We start from the raw sequence: 20653 nt of genomic DNA, 5'->3' as shown, positions 1-20653 counted from the left end.
GGAGGAGGTGGTGGAGGAGGTGGAGGAGGAGAGGGAGGAAGAGGGGAAGGAGGAGGTGGAGGGATGTATGCGGCTGAAGAGGAGGGTGAGTGAGAGGAAAGAAGAAGTTTAGGATTAGAACAGGGTTAGACTGGGACTAGGATCCCAGCTGACCAGCCAAGGTGAGACTGGGACTAGGATCCCAGCTGGCCAGCCAGGGTTAGACTGGGACTAGGATCCCAGCTGACCAGCCAGGGTTAGACTGGGACTAAGATCCCAGCTGACCTGCCAGGGTTAGACTGGGACTAAGATCCCAGCTGACCAGCCAGGGTTAGACTGGGACTAGGATCCCAGCTGACCAGCCAGGGTTAGACTGGGACTAGATCCCAGCTGACCAGCCAGGGTTAGACTGGGACTAGGATCCCAGCTGACCAGCCAAGGTTAGACTGGGACTAGGATCCCAGCTGACCAGCCAGGGTGAGACTGGGACTAGGATCCCAGCTGGCCAGCCAGGGTTAGACTGGGACTAGGATCCCAGCTGACCAGCCAGGGTTAGACTGGGACTAAGATCCCAGCTGACCTGCCAGGGTTAGACTGGGACTAGGATCCCAGCTGACCAGCCAGGGTTAGACTGGGACTAGGATCCCAGCTGACCAGCCAGGGTTCGACTGGGACTAGGATCCCAGCTGACCAGCAAGGGTTAGACTGGGACTAGATCCCAGCTGACCAGCCAGGGTTAGACTGGGACTAGGATCCCAGCTGACCAGCCAGGGTTAGACTGGGACTAGGATCCCAGCTGACCAGCCAGGGTTAGACTGGGACTAGGATCCCAGCTGAGCTCCGTAGAATAGAACACGATGGCAGCAGCGTGAGGGTGTAACACAGCAGGGTGAGGGTGTAACACAGCAGCGTGAGGGTGTAACACAGCAGGGTGAGGGTGTAACACAGCAGGGTGAGGGTGTAACACAGCAGCGTGAGGGTGTAACACAGCAGCATGGCAAGTCTCTTCACCAGGGAGCAGCACCTATGTGGATGGCAGGACCCTGCACACTAAACACAGCTGCTCCTGCAGACGTCACTCCTAGCTTAATAACGCCCTTTCCTGTGTCATCGTTTTTCAGGTGCAACCAAGGAGATTGGCTCCGCCTTGACCCGGATGTGCATGAGGCACAGGAGCATCGAGTCCAAACTGAAGCTGTTCACTACGTAAGCCTGTCTTCCTCACCCTCCATCCTGGTGGATGTTTAGCGTGTTGTGTGTGTGTGTGTGTGTGCAGGGCTCAGGGTGGAAGCGTGTGCTTAGCATGTTGTGTGTTCAGGGCTCAGGGTGGAAGTGTGTGCTTAGCATGTTGTGTGTGTGCATGGCTCAGGGTGGAAGCGTGTGCTTAGCGTATTGTAGGTGCAGGGCTCTGGGTGGAAGCCTGTGCTTAGCATGTTGTGTGTGTGCATGGCTCAGGGTGGAAGCGTGTGCTTAGCGTGTTGTAAGTGCAGGGCTATGGGTGGAAGCGTGTGCTTAGCATGTTGTGTGTGTGCAGGGCTCTGGGTGGAAGTGTGTGCTTAGCGTGTTGTAGGTGCAGGGCTCTGGGTGGAAGCATGTGCTTAGCATGTTGTGTGTGCATGGCTCAGGGTGGAAGTGTGTGCTTAGCGTGTTGTAGGTGCGGGCTCTGAGTGGAAGCGTGTGCTTAGCATGTTGTGTGTGCAGGGCTCAGGGTGGAAGCGTGTGCTTAGCATGTTGTGTGTGTGCAGGGCTCAGGGTGGAAGCGTGTGCTTAGCATGTTGTGTGTGTGCAGGGCTCTGGGTGGAAGCATGTGCTTAGCATGTTGTGTGTGTGCAGGGCTCTGACAGACGGGCTGGTTGCTCCCCTGGAGCTGAAGATCGAGGAGTGGAAGAGAGTGGCCGGTCAGCTGGACAAGGACCATGCCAAAGGTACGTACACAAATACATACCACACACACACACACACACCACAAATACACATATCACACACACCACAAATACACACATGACACACAGCATGTGATCCTCACTGATCGTTGCAGACTACAAGAGGGCCCGAGCGGATATCAAGAAAAAGTCGTCAGACACCATCAAGCTGCAGAAGAAAGTCAAGAAAGGTAAGATCCTCTTCTCTCCTCTCCCCCTCTCTTCTCCATTCCTCTGCTATGCTCTCCTCTCCCCCTCTCCTCTCCATTCCTCTGCTACGCTCTCCTCTCCCCCTCTCCTCTCCATTCCTCTGCTACGCTCTCCTCTCCCCCTCTCCTCTCCACTCTCCTTTTCTTTTCTCCTCCTTTCCTCTCTTTCTCTCCTCTCTTCCTCTCTTCTCTTCTGCTCTGCTCTCCTCTCCTATTTTCTCTTTCCTTCCCTCCTCTTCCAGACAGAAAGGTAGTTGGGGATAGAGAGAGAGAGACGGGTAGAGAGAGAGACGGGTAGAGAGAGAGACGGGTAGAGAGAGAGACGGGTAGAGAGAGAGACGGGTAGAGAGAGAGAGACGGGTAGAGAGAGAGAGACGGGTAGAGAGAGAGAGACGGGTAGAGAGAGAGAGACGGGTAGAGAGAGAGAGACGGGTAGAGAGAGAGAGAGAGACGGGTAGAGAGAGAGAGAGACGGGTAGAGAGAGAGAGAGAGACGGGTAGAGAGAGAGAGAGAGACGGGTAGAGAGACACTGGCAGAGAGACACTGGCAGAGAGACACTGGCAGAGAGACACTGGCAGAGCCAGTCAGGGAAAGTATGTGTGTGATAATAACCTCGCCTGAGCTGGCACTCCCTAATGATATGTGGTCAGACACACCCTTGGTTGTCATGGTGACCCAGGTACACCAAACCTATGGTTGTCACGGCACCACTCCCTTTGCCTCAGTAAAAAAAACGTCTTTATTGTTCTGAGTAGATCTGCTTGGAGGCGCATGTGTGTGGGCATGCTCTCTGGGCCTCCTCTCTCTCTCTGCTCCGCCATCTCTCTTTCTGGGCCTCCACTCTCTCTGCTCCGCCATCTCTTTTTCTGGGCCTCCACTCTCTCTCTCTGCTCCGCCATCTCTCTTTCTGGGCCTCCACTCTCTCTCTGCTCCGCCATCTCTCTTTCTGGGCCTCCACTCTCTCTCTCTGCTCCGCCATCTCTCTTTCTGGGCCTCCACTCTCTCTCTCTGCTCCGCCATCTCTCTTTCTGGGCCTCCACTCTCTCTCTCTGCTCTGCCATCTCTCTTTCTGGGCCTCCACTCTCTCTCTCTGCTCCGCCATCTCTCTTTCTGGGCCTCCACTCTCTCTCTGCTCCGCCATCTCTCTTTTGGGCCTCCACTCTCTCTCTCTGCTCTGCCATCTCTCTTTCTGGGCCTCCACTCTCTCTCTGCTCCGCCATCTCTCTTTCTGGGCCTCCACTCTCTCTCTGCTCCGCCATCTCTCTTTCTGGGCCTCCACTCTCTCTCTCTGCTCCGCCATCTCTCTTTCTGGGCCTCCACTCTCTCTCTGCTCCGCCATCTCTCTTTCTGGGCCTCCACTCTCTCTCTGCTCCGCCATCTCTCTTTCTGGGCCTCCACTCTCTCTGCTCTGCCATCTCTCTTTCTGGGCCTCCACTCTCTTTCTGGGCCTCCACTCTCTCTCTGCTCCGCCATCTCTCTTTCTGGGCCTCCACTCTCTCTCTGCTCCGCCATCTCTCTTTCTGGGCCTCCACTCTCTCTCTGCTCCGCCATCTCTCTTTCTGGGCCTCCTCTCTCTCTGCCATCTCTCTTTCTGGGCCTCCACTCTCTCTCTGCTCCGCCATCTCTCTTTCTGGGCCTCCACTCTCTCTCTGCTCCGCCATCTCTCTTTCTGGGCCTCCACTCTCTCTCTGCTCCGCCATCTCTCTTTCTGGGCCTCCACTCTCTCTCTGCTCCGCCATCTCTCTTTCTGGGCCTCCTCTCTCTGTCTCTGCTCCGCCATCTCTCTTTCTGGGCCTCCACTCTCTCTCTGCTCTGCCATCTCTCTTTCTGGGCCTCCACTCTCTCTCTGCTCCGCCATCTCTCTTTCTGGGCCTCCTCTCTCTCTGCCATCTCTCTTTCTGGGCCTCCTCTCTGCTCCGCCATCTCTCTTTCTGGGCCTCCTCTCTGCTCCGCCATCTCTCTTTCTGGGCCTCCTCTCTGCTCCGCCATCTCTCTTTCTGGGCCTCCTCTCTGCTCCGCCATCTCTCTTTCTCTCCGTCTTTTTCTCTCATTCTCTCCATAGACCTTTTCTCATATTTACTGAGCAGCTCAAATTAAACTAGTGAGTTAGTCAGGTAGTTAGACAGACAGCTAGTTAGTCTACCAGTTAGTTACTCAGCCAGTCAGATAGTTGGATGGCCAGCTGGTTAATTACCCAGTCAGCTGGTTAGTTACCCAGCCAGCTAGTTGGTTGACCAGATCAGACCAGAATGAAAGAGGGATGTTGTAACAGAGGAGAGAGGGCTGCGTGTCAGGAGAGAGAGAAGTATAGCTTCCTCTCCCATCATGTGAGCCTGGTGCCCTGGTGTAACCCCCAGCTCGATCCATGGGTCTCCTTGCTGCACAGCACACAACAGCCCACCTGATTCCCCTGAGCCTAGGGCTGGGGCTGCCTCTGCAACGTTACATACCGTCCTGGCTCCACACCGCCAGCTAGCTGTCTGTTCATAACACGGTTAGCTAGCTGTCTGTTCTTAACACGTTTAGCTAGCTGTCGGTTCATAACACGGTTAGCTAGCTGTCTGTTCTTAACACGGTTAGATAGCTGTCTGTTCATAACATGGTTAGCTAGCTGTCTAGACACCACACCGCCAGCTAGCTGTCTAGACACAATACCGCCAGCTAGCTGTCTGTTCATAACACGGTTAGCTAGCTGTCTAGACACCACACCGCCAGCTAGCTGTCTAGACACAATACCGCCAGCTAGCTGTCTGTTCATAACGCAGTTAGCTAGCTGTCTGTTCATAACACGGTTAGCTAGCTGTCTAGACACAACACCGCCAGCTAGCTGTCTAGACACAACACCGCCAGCTAGCTGTCTGTTCATAACACGGTTAGCTAGCTATTTATTCACAAGATGGCGAGATAATTGTCTAGACTCAACACAGCTAGCTAACTGTCTATATATAACATGGCTAGCTAGCTGTACATCACGACTAGCTAGCTATCCATATATAACACGGCTAGCTAGCTGTACAACACGACTAGCTAGCTATCCATATATAACACGGCTAGCTAGCTGTACAACACGACTAGCTAGCTATCCATATATAACACGGCTAGCTAGCTGTACAACACGACTAGCTAGCTATCCATATATAACACGGCTAGCTAGCTGTACAACACGACTAGCTAGCTATCCAGTCACTACAGGACTAGCTGGCTGTCAAGACACAGCATGGCTGGCAAGCTATGGCCCATGGGCGTAATAGTTTGCGAAAGACCCAGAGAAACGGAAAAATCCCAGACGATTTTGGAATCACTGCCGGACGCATTTTTTAGGTCTCGAAAAGAGGACGTCTGGTCTCCCTACCTTACTAGGTCTGGGGAGGACCACAACAACATATCTGTCTAAGCTAGAATGTGCAGCTAGGCAGAGACACAGTGAACAGGCAGCAACATCATACAGACAGCTAGGTAGGTAGGCAGACACCGTTCTGTCTCCCCCAAAGTGAGACAGCACAGCTGTTAGTAGCTTTGACCTTTACTCTGCTCTTGTGAAACCCAGACCCTCTCCCCCCCTCCCTCCCTCCCCCCCCTCCCTTGCCCCCTTCCCCCCTCCCTCGCCCCCCCCTCCCTCGCCCCCTCCCTCGCTTCCCTCTACTCCCTCGCCCCCTCCTCCCCCCCCAGGAACAGCTGATAAGTCTTCTCTTAACTCATGCTGTCATATGGAGATGTGCTGCCCCCTAGCAGAGATTGAATGTATACACTTTGTATTTGTTTTTACTTGGTTCAATTGTTAGCACAAATACAAATTGTAAACCTAACAATCCTTCGTCATGGTAAGAATATAAAGCAGTGGTGTTTTTCCCATACATACACTACATATATCCACAAATTGTAACCGACGGTCTCCATGACAGCACCCAGGATGCCTACAGGGTTTCTGGCAGCTATGAACAAAATAACCGCATGAACAGAAACAACTGACTGCGTGAAGCCGACCACGCTTTAATGAAACGGGACACACCGTTTTAGCTGATTCTCACGGTTGTAGTCACTGAAGCATTTTGGTTCCTGTGTTTGTTTCCCCAGGGAAGGGTGAGGTGAGGGGCCAGCTGGACAGCGCTCTACAGGATGTGAACGTTCGTTACGCGGCGCTGGAGGAAACGGAGAAGAGGGCCGTGTGCAGGGCTCTCATCGAAGAGAGAAGCCGTTACTGCTCATTCGTTAGCCTGCTCAAACCCGTTCTGGTGAGTCTGGCCAATCAGAGGACAGGATTGTCACTGTCAGCATGCTCACACACTTCCTGGTTAGTCTGGCCAATCAGAGGACAGGGTTGTCACTGTCAGCATGCTCACACACTTCCTGGTGAGTCTGGCCAATCAGAGGACAGGATTGTCACTGTCAGCCTGCTCACACACTTCCTGGTTAGTCTGGCCAATCAGAGGACAGGGTTGTCACTGTCAGCATGCTCACACACTTCCTGGTGAGTCTGGCCAATCAGAGGACAGGGTTGTCACTGTCAGCATTCTCACACACTTCCTGGTTAGTCTGGCCAATCAGAGGACAGGGTTGTCACTGTCAGCATTCTCACACACTTCCTGGTGAGTCTGGCCAATCAGAGGACAGGGTTGTCACTGTCAGCATGCTCACACACTTCCTGGTGAGTCTGGTCAATCAGAGGAGGACAGGGGGGTCTAACTAGTTGTGATGCAGGGATGTGGTGTGTGTGTGTGTGCAGGATCATGAGATCAGCATGCTGGGAGAAGTTACACATCTGCAGACCATCCTGGAAGACCTGAGCAGCCTCACAGCTGACCCACACACCCTGCCCCCTGCCAGTGAGCAGGTACACACACACACACCCTGCCCCCTGCCAGCGAGCAGGTACACACACACACACACACACACACACCCTGCCCCCTGCCAGTGAGCAGGTACACACACACACACCCTGCCCCCTGCCAGCGAGCAGGTACACACACACACACACACACACCCTGCCCCCTGCCAGTGAGCAGGTACACACACACACACCCTGCCCCCTGCCAGCGAGCAGGTACACACACACACACACACACACCCTGCCCCCTGCCAGTGAGCAGGTACACACACACACACCCTGCCCCCTGCCAGTGAGCAGGTACACACACACACACCCTGCCCCCTGCCAGTGAGCAGGTACACACACACACACACCCTGCCCCCTGCCAGTGAGCAGGTACACACACACACACACCCTGCCCCCTGCCAGCCAGCAGGTACACACACACACACACCCTGCCCCCTGCCAGCCAGCAGGTACACACACACACACACCCTGCCCCCTGCCAGTGAGCAGGTACACACACACACCCTGCCCCCTGCCAGCCAGCAGGTACACACACACACACACCCTGCCCCCTGCCAGCCAGCAGGTACACACACTCAGACCAACCAACCAGAGACTAGGCCCGCTGAAGCTCTCTCTCCTGCAGGTGATTCTGGACCTGAAGGGCTCTGACTTCAGCTACAGCTACCAGACTCCTCCTGCCTCCCCAAGCAACACCATGTCCCGCAAGAGCAGCATCAGCAGGTACACACACACACACACACACCGCACAACCACACACACACACACCGCACAAGCAAACACACACACCGCACAACCACACACACACACACCGCACAAGCACACACACACACCGCACAAGCACACACACACTCCACACACACACACACACACAGTCCACAGCACACAGACAGCACCCAGACAGCCACCCATGCCTGCCTGCTCTGCTTCCTCCAGTGCGTACCAGTCTGCTCATGGTCCCTCTCTGGACTCCCTCTCCTGTTCTGTGGACGGCATGCACCTGAGGCCCCCCTCCATGGACTCAGCCCAGGTAACACACACACACTCTGTTACACACACACACACTCACACACACATCCTTTCTCTCTCACACACTCCCTCTCTCTCTCTCTCTCTCTCTCTCTCTCTCTCTCTCTCTCTCTCTCTCTCTCCCGTGTGTGTGTGTGTGTGTGTAGTGCCTGGCTGGTGGTCTTCCAGGGTCCAGGAGTGGGCAAGATGATCCTGGTCCTGAGAACGGCACTGCACACACACACGTGGAGAGAGCCAGAGCCATGTCTGCCTCCTGGAAGGTAACACACACACACTCACGCACACACACACTCACACACACACACACACACACACACACACACACACTCACACACACACACACACACACAGGGGGAGAGAACAGGGGCCATGTTTGATGTGCTACATACGAGATAAAGTACATCATTTCCCCCTCCTTTCTCTCTCCTTCCTCTCTTTCCCTCTCTCTCCCTCTCTCCCTCTGTCTCTCCTTCTCTGTCCCTCCCTCTCTCTCCCTCTCTCCCTCTGTCTCTCCCTCTCTGTCCCTCACTCTCTGTCCCTCTCCCTCTGTCTCTCCCTCTCTGTCCCTCCCTCTCTGTCCCTCTCCCTCTGTCTCTCCCTCTCTGTCCCTCCCTCTCTGTCCCTCTCTCTCTGTCTCTCTCTCCTCTCCCTCTCTCCTCTCTTTCCCTCTCTCCCCCCTCTCTCCCCCCTCTCTCCCCCCTCTCTCCCCCCCTCTCTCTCTCCCTCTCTCCCTCCCTCTCTCTCCCTCCCCCCTCTCTCCCTCTCCCTCTCCCCCCTCTCTCCCTCTCTCCCCCCCCCCTCTCTCTCTCTCTCTCTCTCTCTCTCTCCCCCCTCTCTCTCCCCCTCTCTCTCAGCCTCCTACAGCCAGGGAGCAGCTGGCCCTGGCGTTGGGGGCGGGGCTGAACTGTGACGGCCCTCGGAGCAGCAGAGATTCCCTGCACTGCTCCTCCGGCTACAGCACCCAGACCACCACGCCCTCCTGCTCTGACGACACTATCCCCTCTTACGGTCAGAACACACACACACACACTCTCAGTGAGGACACACACTCTTAGCTTGCCTGCTTGTCTGTCTACCTGTCTGTCTGCCCGTCTGTCTCTCTGCCTGTCTGTCTTTTGTACCTTCCTTCCTGTCTGTCTGTGTGCAGCCCTTCTTATGGAGTGTGTTATGTTTCAGTGTTTGAGTCATTCGAGGCCGTTTCTCCTCTCTCCTGGGTGTATCCTTCAGTGCTTCTTAACCCCAGTTTCTCAAGGCTTCTATCACTACTCACCTCTGAAGAGATTCTTCAGCCTGTTCTAAATGCTTCTTTACCTTCTCTTTCAGCTTTAAAGAAAGAACCCCCTATCTATGGTAGGTTTCCTGTCTCGCTCTCCCTCGCTCTCCCTCGCTCTCCCTCGCTCTCCCTCGCTCTCCCTCGCTCTCCCTCGCTCTCCCTCGCTCTCCCTCGCTCTCTCCCTCGCTCTCTCCCTCGCTCTCCCTCGCTCTCCCTCGCTCTCCCTCGCTCTCCCTCGCTCTCTCCCTCGCTCTCTCCCTCGCTCTGTCTCCATCTCTCTCCTGTCTCCATCTTCACCCACCGCATCTCTCACCTCTGTCCCTAATGGCTTCTCTCTGTCTCTCTCTGTCTCTCTCTCTCTCGCTCTCCCTCCTTACTATCCCTCCCTCACACTTTCAGAGGATGTGTTAGGGCACAGCAAGTTATCTTAATGTGTTGGGAAACTCGATGTCTGTCCTTGCTGGAGGTCTAACAGATGTCTCTGTTCCGGGGGACAGACTACGACTCCATCTCCCTCCACGGCGGGGAGGAGCTCCACCACGGCCACCCCGACTTCGACAAGTCCTCCACCATCCCCCGCAACAGCGACCTGGTCCTCAACTACCGCAAGCTCCTGCAGACCAAGCGCCCGGCCTCCACGGTCAGCCTGCTGGCCGAGCCCGAGCCCCTGTCGTCACGCTCCTCCCACACCGCCACCATCCGCAGGAAGCCCTCCTCCAAGCCGGCCTACCGGCGCGGTACCATCAGTGGGGGGCTCCCCATCCCCATCTGCACCCCCCAGGTGCCCCTCAAGGCCATGGCGGGGGGCGGCGGGGGGGCGGGGGGCAGCCAGGAGAACATGGCGCCCCCCGAAGGTCTCGGCCATGCCAAGCACGGTTTGTGTACCTCCACCCAGAGCCTGAGTGCCATGCCTTCCTCCTCCTCCTCTCAGTACTACTCTCTGGGGCAGGTCCCGGGGCAAGGGGCTGCTCAGGGCAGCTCAGAGCAGCTGTATCAGCTCAGCAAGCAGCAGCAGTATGCTCTGCACCAGCAGCAGCAGAGACAGTACCACGCTCAGCTGCATCTTCAACAGCAGCAACAGCAGCAGCAACAGCAGCAACAGCATCAAAAACAACAGCAAGAACAACAACAGCTGCAGCAACAACAACAACTTCAAAAACAACAGTTGCATCAGCAGCAGCTGCATCAACAGCAACAGCAGATGCAACAACAACGTCAGCAACTTCAAAAAATGCACCAATCACAACAACAGCAACCACAACAGCAGCACCTGCAGCAGCCTGAACCACAGCAACTGCAGCTGAATCAACAGCTGTACCAGCAACCACAACAACAACAACCAGATCAACAGTACCAGCTGCAGCCGTCCCCAAGCCTGCCCCCCCAGACGGAGGACCCGGGGCCCCCCCAGCAGGGGCCCCCCCAGCAGCAGCCCCCGGAGGACGAGGCCCCCGCCCAGGGAGGGGGGCACATGCTCACTATGATTCGAGGGGTTAAACTACGTCGGACCCTCACCAACGATCGCTCTGCCCCCTTCATTCCCACCCCGCCTAATCACCTCTGAGGATGAGGACATGGGCTAGGATGGGCTGCCCCCCCCTAAGATGTTCTACCCCTAAACCCCCCGGGGTACCCCCCTGATGTAAACCCCCCCCCCCCGTGTTGTCTCTCAATCACAGTTCAGCTCTTTTGCCTGTTAAGATGTATGTTTTATGGTTTTGTCAGCGTTTTTTTCCGTAGAGAGGAGAGGTGAAGGTTTATAGACAATCTTGTTTCAGCCAATAAACAGCTGACTCTGAACACCCTGTCCAATCAGAGTTCTGTATTCGGCTGATGGAATGTTGCCTCTCAGTTTGAATGTGCCGCGTTCACATTAGCATCTACGTAATGCAGTAAGATGTCTCGATGATACAATGTTCCTATATAACTGTGGAGTAACAGAAATGAAGATGCCTTGCTACCAGTAGTCTTATTGCTTACTTGGTGATGTAACTCTTGTGTGTGTGTATAAAGGCCTGCAGTTATCAGGTCTCTGTTGTTCCAGATAATGGATCTAAAGATTTGTCTTTGGGTGCTCTTATTTTTTTATAAAATGTCCCCGGATGTGCTGTAGCTTCAGCTTATAGCTGCAGAACCAGGAACACAGCTAATCTGGGGTCAGTAGGGCTTCTGGGTACTGTAGTTCTTGGGTCTTACGCGCTTCAGCCTATTTATTCAGTTGATTGCTTTTGATGTGCGCCCCCCCCCATTACACACACACACACACACCTAGTTCCTAAGTTACCTTGACCAAATGTAACCATGTTAAATATCTGTACGTATCGTCAGTGACGGTTCTGGTCCAAGTTGGTGGATGATTGAGTGTCACCCAGCTGGACTGGGCCATTCTATTTTCTCCCACTCTGTTGGGGGGGTGGGGGCAGATGTGTTCAGGAAGGTGACTCTGAGCTTTATATGTGTTCCAGAAGGTGTACCAGAACTCTAGATGTGTTCTAGAAGGTGACTCGGAACTCTAGATGTGTTCCAAGGGAGCAGACACTTGTGGAATGGAAGTTGAGAAGGGATTTGTTTGGGGGTTGGCATGTTTGATTAGATTGATGTTTGATTGGTTCTGGTTAACATTAGATGCTTAGCATTAGCTTTTTTTTTTTACTGCTTAGCTTTAGCTGAAATGGTCAAAACCTCGCATGCTCACTGTGCAAAGCTGTTATTGCCAGCTTGAACTGCATGCAGTTTTTATTGGAGATGGGTTTTTTATTAGACATTTTCAATGCGCTTAAATCCAACAATTGCAAAGATGCACAGCTTACCCAAAGTCTTATTAATAGTGTTGTAAAACTAAAGCGATTTCAGGTTATTTTCCCCATGTTTTCCACAAGCTGCGAGGCTCCCTAACCAGAGCTCATTCGTCACACGCTCAGAGAACAACATGATCACAATCTTGGAACGCGCCTTTTGAAAGTGTTACAAAAAGTAATCCCCCCCCCCCCACACACACACACACAGATTAGAGCCCCAGTGTCAGCTGGGTCTGCCAGTCCAAGCACCCTCACAGACGGCCCCGCCACTGTCCCCTCAGATCAGAAGCTCATCCAGAACACAAAGGTAAACATGGCCGTGGTCATGGTGGGGGTGTAGAAGGCAGGGCTGGGGTTAGCGATGCCCAGAACCCTTAACCCCTGAGGATTCTGTAGATGTGGTTCTCGACAACCTGAGGGTTCTGTAGATGTGGTTCTGGAGAACGTGGGGGTCTGGAGAATGTGGGGGTTCTGTACATGTGTTCCTGGTCTAGAAGGGGAGTTGATCTCCCGGCAGTCGCGACGCATCTTCATCCTCATTAGAAAAGTTGAAGCCTTAATCAAAAAGTGAGATTTTAAAATAAAATGTTCTGAAAGTGTTTAACGTGTCATTTCTTTTGTCGAGCAATGAAAATCATATGATCAGAGGGACATCCGTGAATTAAAACTAAATATTTGTATTTTGTCAGACCCTATTATCCTATGCTTCCTTCTCTAATGACATCCCTTCCTTCATCCTCCCAACTCCTCCTCTTCCTTCTCTTATGATATCACTTCCTTCATCCTCCTTACTCTTCCTTTTTCTCCATCTCTTCCTCCTCTTTCTTGTCCTGTCTTTGTTTCACATAGTTCAGACTTTATAACAAGACGCAAGATGATGAAGATTGATGATCATCAATGATGCAAACTTTTTTTGTAAAACTTTTTTCCTTAATAGTTTTGCAACCTTTGAAAAAGTTTTGAAAGGTTGAAAAAGTTATTTCTAAAAGAATGTTTAGAAAAAATTCAAACCTTTCAGTGTCATGTTGTGTGTAAAAAAAAAAAGATTTTCTTCAATTTTTTTTTACGTAAAAATTCGAAAATGTTTTCAATCTTACAAAAAAAGTATCACACCAACACAACACAAATTGTGTTCACATTTCTTTCAACTTTTTTTCAAAAATATTTTTCCAATATTTCCTAACTTTTTCACTCACAATGAAAGAATAGATAGTGGGCGGAGGAGTTGTGAAACTTTAAACTTAATATTTTTTTTCTTTTCTTCCAACCTTTTATTTTGAAAATACTCCACACCAATTTACATTTAGTAATTTTAGCAGATGCTCTTATCCAGAGCGACTTCCAGTAAGTACAGGGACATTCCCCCCGAGGCAAGTAGGGTGAAGTGCCTTGCCCAAGGACACAACGTCATTTGGCACGGCCGGGAATCAAACCAACAACCACGTGATTAATATCCCGACTCCCTAACCACTCAGCCATCAGACCCCATATTTTTCCCCAAAAAATCTTTTCTTGCCTTCTAGCTTGCTCCATTGTAGCTTCGTAGTTTGTCTGAACCATAACTCGTCAATGACGTCAGATAGTGAAGATTCCAGCTTAAAAGCGTTGTTGCGTCTTTCTCATCGCAGTTACCGATCTATCCCCATCCCCTGACTGGGATGCACATTTTATGTGAAGTTCCAAAAACACGCTCCTCATATTTCTGTGTGTAAAATGACTGTGTCTAAAATCAACGCTAGATGGCGCTGTTACACAGTAGAACCCCATGATCCACATCAGTCATGATGTATCAAGGAAAGACCTCCCCATTTCTGTACAGCAGCTCCATATGTCAAAGGTCATATTATGGAAACTATACAAAGATACTCAAGTCAACAGTTCATTTTGAATTTAAGTTATTTATTTAGTTTTCAGCCAGTAAAGGGAGAACATTTCTTCAGAAAGAACATTTTGTATTTTTCTCTTTTACAAGATATTTACAAGACTTCTGTGTGTCACAGCTTAGTAGAGCTACATACATCAAACAACAAAGAGGAGAAAGTCAGGTGCAAACAAAGAAACTTTAAAAAACGATGAACCCTCAAACACACAGGGCCGTGGGTCCATAGATGGCTGAGGGTAACATTCCCTGGTGATTTCATGTGGCTACATCTGTTTGAGTGATGTGGGGATAATGAACGAATGTGGATCCTTAAATTGATACACGGCCCAGGTTATGTGGCGTTCTTCCATTAAATGACCTTCCGCCCTGATGAAGGCCAGTAGACGTTACACAAGTGCATTGTTCAGTAGCCTGAGAGAAAATAGAGACATCCCCGTGATGTCACTCCATCTGTTTTGTTTACTCATGCAACATTTCAACCTAGAGCAACCGGAGCCTGAATACCTGAGGCAGTCATGGCACCCCTGGTCTTCAAGTCATTTTGTAGTGTTGTTTTTTCCAAATATATATTCTGGTGATAGTGATTTTGGAGAGGTCAGTAAATGTGGGGGGAAGGAAGAGAAAGAGAGAGGGGGGACGACGACATGCGGTAAGGGACCTGGGCTTCATTCAAACCCTGGTCATCGCAGTGAGGTAAGGGACCTGGGCTTCATTCAAACCCTGGTCATCGCAGTGAGGTAAGGGACCTGGGCTTCATTCAAACCCTGGTCATCGCAGTGAGGTAGGGGACCTGGGCTTCATTCAAACCCTGGTCACCGCAGTGAGATTGAGTGCTTTTTGATGTTTGTACGTCGTCTATCGAGACACTGAATGAGCTGCCCGATAAAGTGCTTTTATATGTAAAGAAAACACATAGAGAAACTACACCTGTATCAGGAGTGGAATCAAAGAGAGGCGTTGTCTTTCAGTGCCTCCCTCTGCAGCACAGCCGTGAGGAGACTTCACCTACATCGGCATGTTGCAAACTAAATAGGTGTGACTGACCAGTTTATCTTCTTAAAGGATCATGTGAAAATGAGTTATATTTCTGTTCAAACCCACACAACCACACCTGTGGATGGTCCTTGTAAGTCTCATGAATCAGTGATGATTCACAGGTAAGTCTTCCAAAGATTCCTTCAGTCTACTAACACAGAAGTATTTACTATTTATAGACTCAGGGAAATTGGCTCACATCCCAAAACCTGTCAACCTCAACCACTGGTTTTTCACTTTGTCATTCCACAAAAAAAAACGAACGCTTCAAGGACGTTCCTTTCAGTTTGAATGTGCAGAGAGACACTCTAAGAGACTGATGTTGTGAACTGAACTGAACTTGGTCTGACGATGTACGGTAAAGATGAAAAGTATTTATGTGGATCATTCATTTTGTAGAAGGGATTGACTAACCCTGAATGATATGCCCCCCTTCCCCAACACACATATGCACACACCCAATCACTCACTGTCTGCGTCATTCCTCTTTCATCATCCCTCTTTAACGACAAATATGATTTTCTTTGTCTCTCTCTTGAAATGAAAAGACACCGTCAGTGAGCATGTGTGGTTAGTGGAGTCAGGCTGATAGTACTGTTGGTGTGCAGGGTTCTTTGGGACTGGGGGGTGTTCAGGTGACGTCACTTCACACTGGGACACACTTGTCCTTTCAGTTTAAACCACTTCACCAGACTACTGTAACCATGGAAACTGTTATTCCTGTTGGAGACCCAGCATGTGTGTGTGTGTGTGTGTGTGTGTGTGTGTGTGTATATATATATATATATATATATATATAACAGAGAGTTTGTACACAGGTGTGGTGTGGGTGTGCACGCATATGCATGTGTGTCAATATGTTTGTGGGCGTGTGAGTGTGTGTGTGTAAGTATTGTACTTGTATATGCATGTGTGTGTGTGTGTGTAAGTATTGTGCTTGTGTATGCATGTGTGTGTGTATAGAGCCTATATTCGTTATTGCAGTCAGACAGCATGGTAACCCAGTTTCTGGTTGTTGCAGTCAGACAGCATGGTAACCCAGTTCACTGGTTATTGGCAGAACAGGTTGTTAATGTTTTCCACCTCCTTCTAATGGAACGTGGAATTACCATTGGTGATGTAACCACAGAAACAATGGAAGCTCTTCAGTGACCTGTATTTGTTCTTCACCTGGTCTTGTATAGTGGTGAGCGGAATCTTCTGTGTGTACATCCAGTGACTCTTCACAGCGTGTCATTGCTGTCCATACAGATGGACCTGCTCCAGCGCGGCATCATGGATCCCACGTGAGGAAGTGGAATGCACAGCACTGGGACATGTAGTTCTTAAGAAGACGCCAACATACTGGGACTTGTAGTTCTAAAATGTTTCAAGATTAACGAGCACAACCGGCACACACGTTTGAATATGTGTTTGTCAGTGTTAGTGTGTATATGTGTGTGTGTCAGTCTTAGTGTGTATATGTGTGTGTGTCAGTCTTAGTGTGTATATGTGTGTATGTATTCATGTGACTGCATATGTGTGTACAAGTGATTCCATGTGAGGGGGTAGGGTTACACAAAATCATACCAGTCATTCAATGAGATTGCAGTTTCTTTGCAGATCCTTTTCTTTGGATGTGAAACAAACTGCTCCAGTCCTCCCCCTCTCTCGTCCCTCCCCTCGTCACGTCCCGTCACTCCCAGCTGCCCACAAGGCTTAGTAGTGGCCCGTCGATACAGCCCTCCTTCTCTGCTGTTTCGCTGTGAGGAGGAAGTGTGGCCCAGTGAAGCTGGCGTTTCTGATGTTTCTGAAAGGGCCGTTTGAAATCAAATGCATTTTAGTGACAACAGGACGGGGAGGTGCCTGATTTGATGCGACGTGTGTGTTTGTGACAGGGCTGTTTAGGAACGAACGTGAAGCACATCTTCATGCCAGATCTGAGACTAGGTCTTTGGCTGTTTACATTACAAAAGGTTCACAGGAAGAAAATGAACACAATTATATGATTAAAATCTCTGAAGAGATACAACTGTTTAAAATAAAGATATGTATTAAACTGGAACAGTGTTAGATTAGCATAATTTATTTGTCTAATATTCGATTCTTTACAAAAGATCTTAAAAATATAAATATACATTTAATAGTTTGTTTACTTTGCACAATAATTGTGTCTTTTGTCATATTCTACGTTAATTATTATGTACATTTTTATCCTAATAGAAATCTGTAACTACCCTGCAGAGTTCAAGTTGGTCGACTCGTGAAGTTTGCCAACTGGTATGAAGCACATTAATCAACCACAGAAGAGAGAACCCTGTCTTTACAAAGCATCAAAAAACAAAATCATCTTGAAATGTCTGTCTTGGATAGGACACAACAACAGCAAACAAACAAAAATAAGTAAACAAATAAAACAGAGTTCACTGTACAGACTTATGTTATACGAATACGGATGACGTTAAGGAACAGGCCGGGGGGGGGGGGGGGGATTGGTTACCACGGTGACCAAGTGTCGGCTGTAATGGCTACTGCACACTATCGGTAAGATCTCACAAGGTCTCAAAACACCCAATTGCAGATATAACTATGTTATATATAAGTATAACTATATACTCTTTTATTTTTTGAAAAATGAAAGGTCATAGTTTAAATATTTCCAATTCATAAGGAAAATACGTATACAATAATAGATACTTTCAAGTGTCTGAGTGTGTTTAAACTATTACAGCATACACATACACACACACACATTCACTCAAAGCACACATGCGCACACACACACAAGGACACACTATGCTAATGCATAGGTGCTTATAACTAAGGCCAGTTTTTGAGGAGAAAGAAACTCAAGGAAGTAAAATAAACATTTGTGCCCCCCCCCCCCCCCCAAAAGGGGGGTGGAATTCAGTAATGCCTCATATCTGCACTGTGTTACTATTTCTATAGAGTTTGGGGTCCCTCTGCCCCCTAGCAGTGCACCCTTCAGTTGAGTCTGATGCTCTGCCCCTCAGGGGGCCTGGGACGGTAGTTTGCTGCCGTTCAGGAAGTCTTCTGGGGGTGTTCTGGCTTCATTCTCAAGCTGACAAGCAAGGTTGTAGCAACATTGGGTGTCAGCTAGAGAGTTAACTTGCGTGGTTATATTGCATATCCAGCTTTCTTTAACACCCCCTGGTCTTCAGGGGGGCGGGGGAGAAAACTGTTCATATTCGTCAGTCAGTTAGTTGTGTCATCATAGAGTAAATAGTTCTGTTTGAGTGTGTTGAACTCCATCTCCCATCATGCTCCTCCCCTCCCCCCCCACTCCCCGTCCCCTCAGTTGTTGTCGTTCTTCCCGCCGGAGCGGTTCTGCTCCCCGTGCAGCAGCCTCAGGTCCTGGATGACGTGGTTCTCTTTCCTGCCCCCTCCTCGACCCTCCAGCGGGAACAGGCTGTTCCCCACCAGCCTCTGCGAAGCCTCCAGGTGATTGGCCCCTCGCAGGGTGCCGGAGTGGCTGCTCTGCTTGGGGCTGTTGCGTCCCAGGAGCCTCTGGGAGGCGCTGGAGCCCACGCCCTCGTGATGGTGCTCCTCCTCATCTGTGTCGGCGTCGATGAACTTGCTGATGGTGGCGTCGTGGAAGGTGAAGACGGCGTGGCCTGGGGTGTCGGAGGTCTTGGAGGGAGTCTGGCTGCTGGCCGTGGTGTAGACGGAAACTTCCGGGCTCTGGAGCGAGCGGTCGGAGAAAGCAGAGCTGTCAGAGAGGACGGTGGGGCCCGGCCCTGACGAGGACAGACGACCTCCGCCCCCGCCCCCTCCTCCAGCGTCATCCTCCTTGAAGTTGACCTTGAGGGAGCGGTTCTTGAGGGGGTTGGGGAAGCGGAGGCCCCTGGGGCTGTCGGAGGCGGGCCCCTGCCTGGAGCCTCTCCCCTGGCTGTGCTTGGCGGAGCCGGGGGTCCCTCCCAGCGGCTCGTGCTCCAGGGTGGTCTCCAGGCCGGGGTGGGCGCTCACCCGGCCCGGGGCGCTGCTGGAGGGGCTGTGGACGCAGCGGGAGCTCTCGGGGAAGTCCGTGGCGCAGCTGAGGAAGCTGTCGATGCTCGACACGCTCCTCATGTCCGTCAGGCCCTCCGTGGCGTTCGCGGGCCGATCGGAGAGAATGCTCGCCATCTCCATTTCGTCCCTCTGCCTGGCTGCCCTGGCCAGCGGCCCCTTGTCCTTGCTGTTGAGGTTGGGCTGGGACTGGGTCTTGTCGTACATCGCTTCCAGGTTCTGGACGTCGAGGCGCTGCGGGCTGGCGGGCCTGGCGGGCCTGGCTTTGTCTGGGAAACCGGGCCCCGGAGACCTGGTGGAGCCGGCGTCTGAGGCGGCGGTCTTCGGCGTGCCCTTGTTGCGGCCGGGGGAATGGTGGTTGTCGTGGACCTTCTCCCTCTCTCCGTTCTTCTCCACCAGAACGTCGGTGAGCTCGATGCTGCGGGCGAAGGCGTCCTTCATGTTCATGGACACGATGCTGCCGTTCCTCTTGGCTCTCTCCAGGGCCTCCCGCCTCTTGATGGCCTTCTCCTGCCTCTTCTGCTCCTTGTAGAACTCGGAGAAGTTGTTGACGATGATGGGGATGGGCAGGGCGATCACCAGCACTCCGGCGATGCAGCACAAGCCCCCCACGATCTTCCCCAACAGGGTCTTAGGGTAGATGTCCCCGTAGCCGACCGTGGTCATGGTGATGGTGGCCCACCAGAAGGAGGCAGGGATGCTCTTGAACTTGGTGTCCTCCTCGTCTTTCTCGGCGAAGAAGACCAGGCTGGAGAAGATCATGATTCCCATGGCCAGGAAGAGGATGAGCAGGCCCAGCTCGTTGTAGCTCCTCCGGAGGGTGAAGCCCAGAGACTGGAGCCCCGTGGAATGTCGGGCCAGCTTCAAGATCCTCAGGATCCGCATGATCCGGAAGATCTGCACCACCCGTCGCACGTTCTGGAACTGGAGAACGCTCTTGTTGGACTCGGTGAGGAAGATGGTGACGTAGTAGGGGAGGATAGCCAGGAGGTCGATGACGTTCAAAGGACCCTTGAAGAACTTCCACTTGCTGGGCGAGGAGAGGAAGCGCAGGAGGTACTCCATGGTGAACCAGGCGATGCAGATGGCCTCTACGTGGGCCAGCTGGGGGTTGTCGGTGACCTGGCCAAACTCATCCGTGTCCTGCAGCTCGGGGAGGGTGTTCAGGGACAGGGCGATGGTGGAGAGGACAATGAAGAGGATGGAGATGATGGCCAGGATCTGCGGAAACACAAGCAGGTGGAAGTCAGACTCGAGCAGGGTTGGTCATCATCAGATCTTGAAGATCTTTTTAATGTGTTTAAGGGACTGTGCAGGGTCAGTTTGTGTCCACTAAGGGATAGCCGACACAGGAGGGCACAGTGCATAGACCTTGTGGGGATAATTCATGATGATGATGATTTTGCTTTACATGATAATCTTTGCTTTATTCTGACTGTAAAGTTTTGTACGTTAGTGACTTCAGATATTATGAACAGAGCCAGAGCTAATATACCAGCTCACGTACGAGCTACTGTAATAACAGTAATAACAGTAATACTGACATCTACGAAATACCACAATACCCCTTAATTGATGCCCCATTCAGCAGTCTCAGTCTCTTCAGCCTTCATGACATCATCACAGGATTCATAAAGCACTTTCATATGGTGTCAAATTTGGATTTCGAACAGAATTATTAATACAT

The 20653-nt window shown here is 51.4% G+C and overlaps 2 protein-coding genes across 10 annotated transcripts in view; one reads left to right on the top strand and one right to left on the bottom strand.

Moving 5' to 3' along the window:
* mtss1 (MTSS I-BAR domain containing 1) overlaps nt 1-12643 on the top strand; it is a 21783-nt gene extending 9140 nt beyond the window's left edge. For 6 of the 9 annotated variants that reach the window (XM_084704567.1, XM_084704565.1, XM_084704569.1 and 3 more), the window contains 11 exons: nt 1101-1185; nt 1813-1904; nt 2018-2092; nt 6185-6342; nt 6834-6941; nt 7570-7667; nt 7881-7974; nt 8120-8233; nt 8828-8981; nt 9297-9323; nt 9744-12643. In XM_084704567.1, the coding sequence (XP_084560693.1) occupies nt 1101-1185; nt 1813-1904; nt 2018-2092; nt 6185-6342; nt 6834-6941; nt 7570-7667; nt 7881-7974; nt 8120-8233; nt 8828-8981; nt 9297-9323; nt 9744-10810 (2072 nt within the window). In that variant the 3' untranslated portion in view covers nt 10811-12643. The remainder of the gene's footprint in view (nt 1-1100; nt 1186-1812; nt 1905-2017; nt 2093-6184; nt 6343-6833; nt 6942-7569; nt 7668-7880; nt 7975-8119; nt 8234-8827; nt 8982-9296; nt 9324-9743) is intronic. The other 3 variants (XM_084704568.1, XM_084704573.1, XM_084704570.1) reach the window with 2 other exon arrangements.
* A 5612-nt stretch (nt 12644-18255) lies between these two features.
* The window catches only part of LOC146272295 (potassium voltage-gated channel subfamily B member 1-like), a 36345-nt gene continuing 33947 nt past the window's right edge, over nt 18256-20653 (bottom strand). The window contains exon 2 of the mRNA XM_084705222.1: nt 18256-20187. Within this exon, the coding sequence (XP_084561348.1) occupies nt 18256-20187 (1932 nt within the window). The remainder of the gene's footprint in view (nt 20188-20653) is intronic.

Source organism: Hypomesus nipponensis, chromosome 9, assembly GCF_054491055.1.
Source record: "Hypomesus nipponensis isolate SF chromosome 9, ASM5449105v1, whole genome shotgun sequence".
Classification (NCBI taxonomy): Eukaryota; Metazoa; Chordata; class Actinopteri; order Osmeriformes; family Osmeridae; genus Hypomesus; species Hypomesus nipponensis.
The sequence above is the reverse complement of the archived record's forward strand: the minus strand, read 5'-3'. Positions and strand labels throughout refer to the sequence as shown.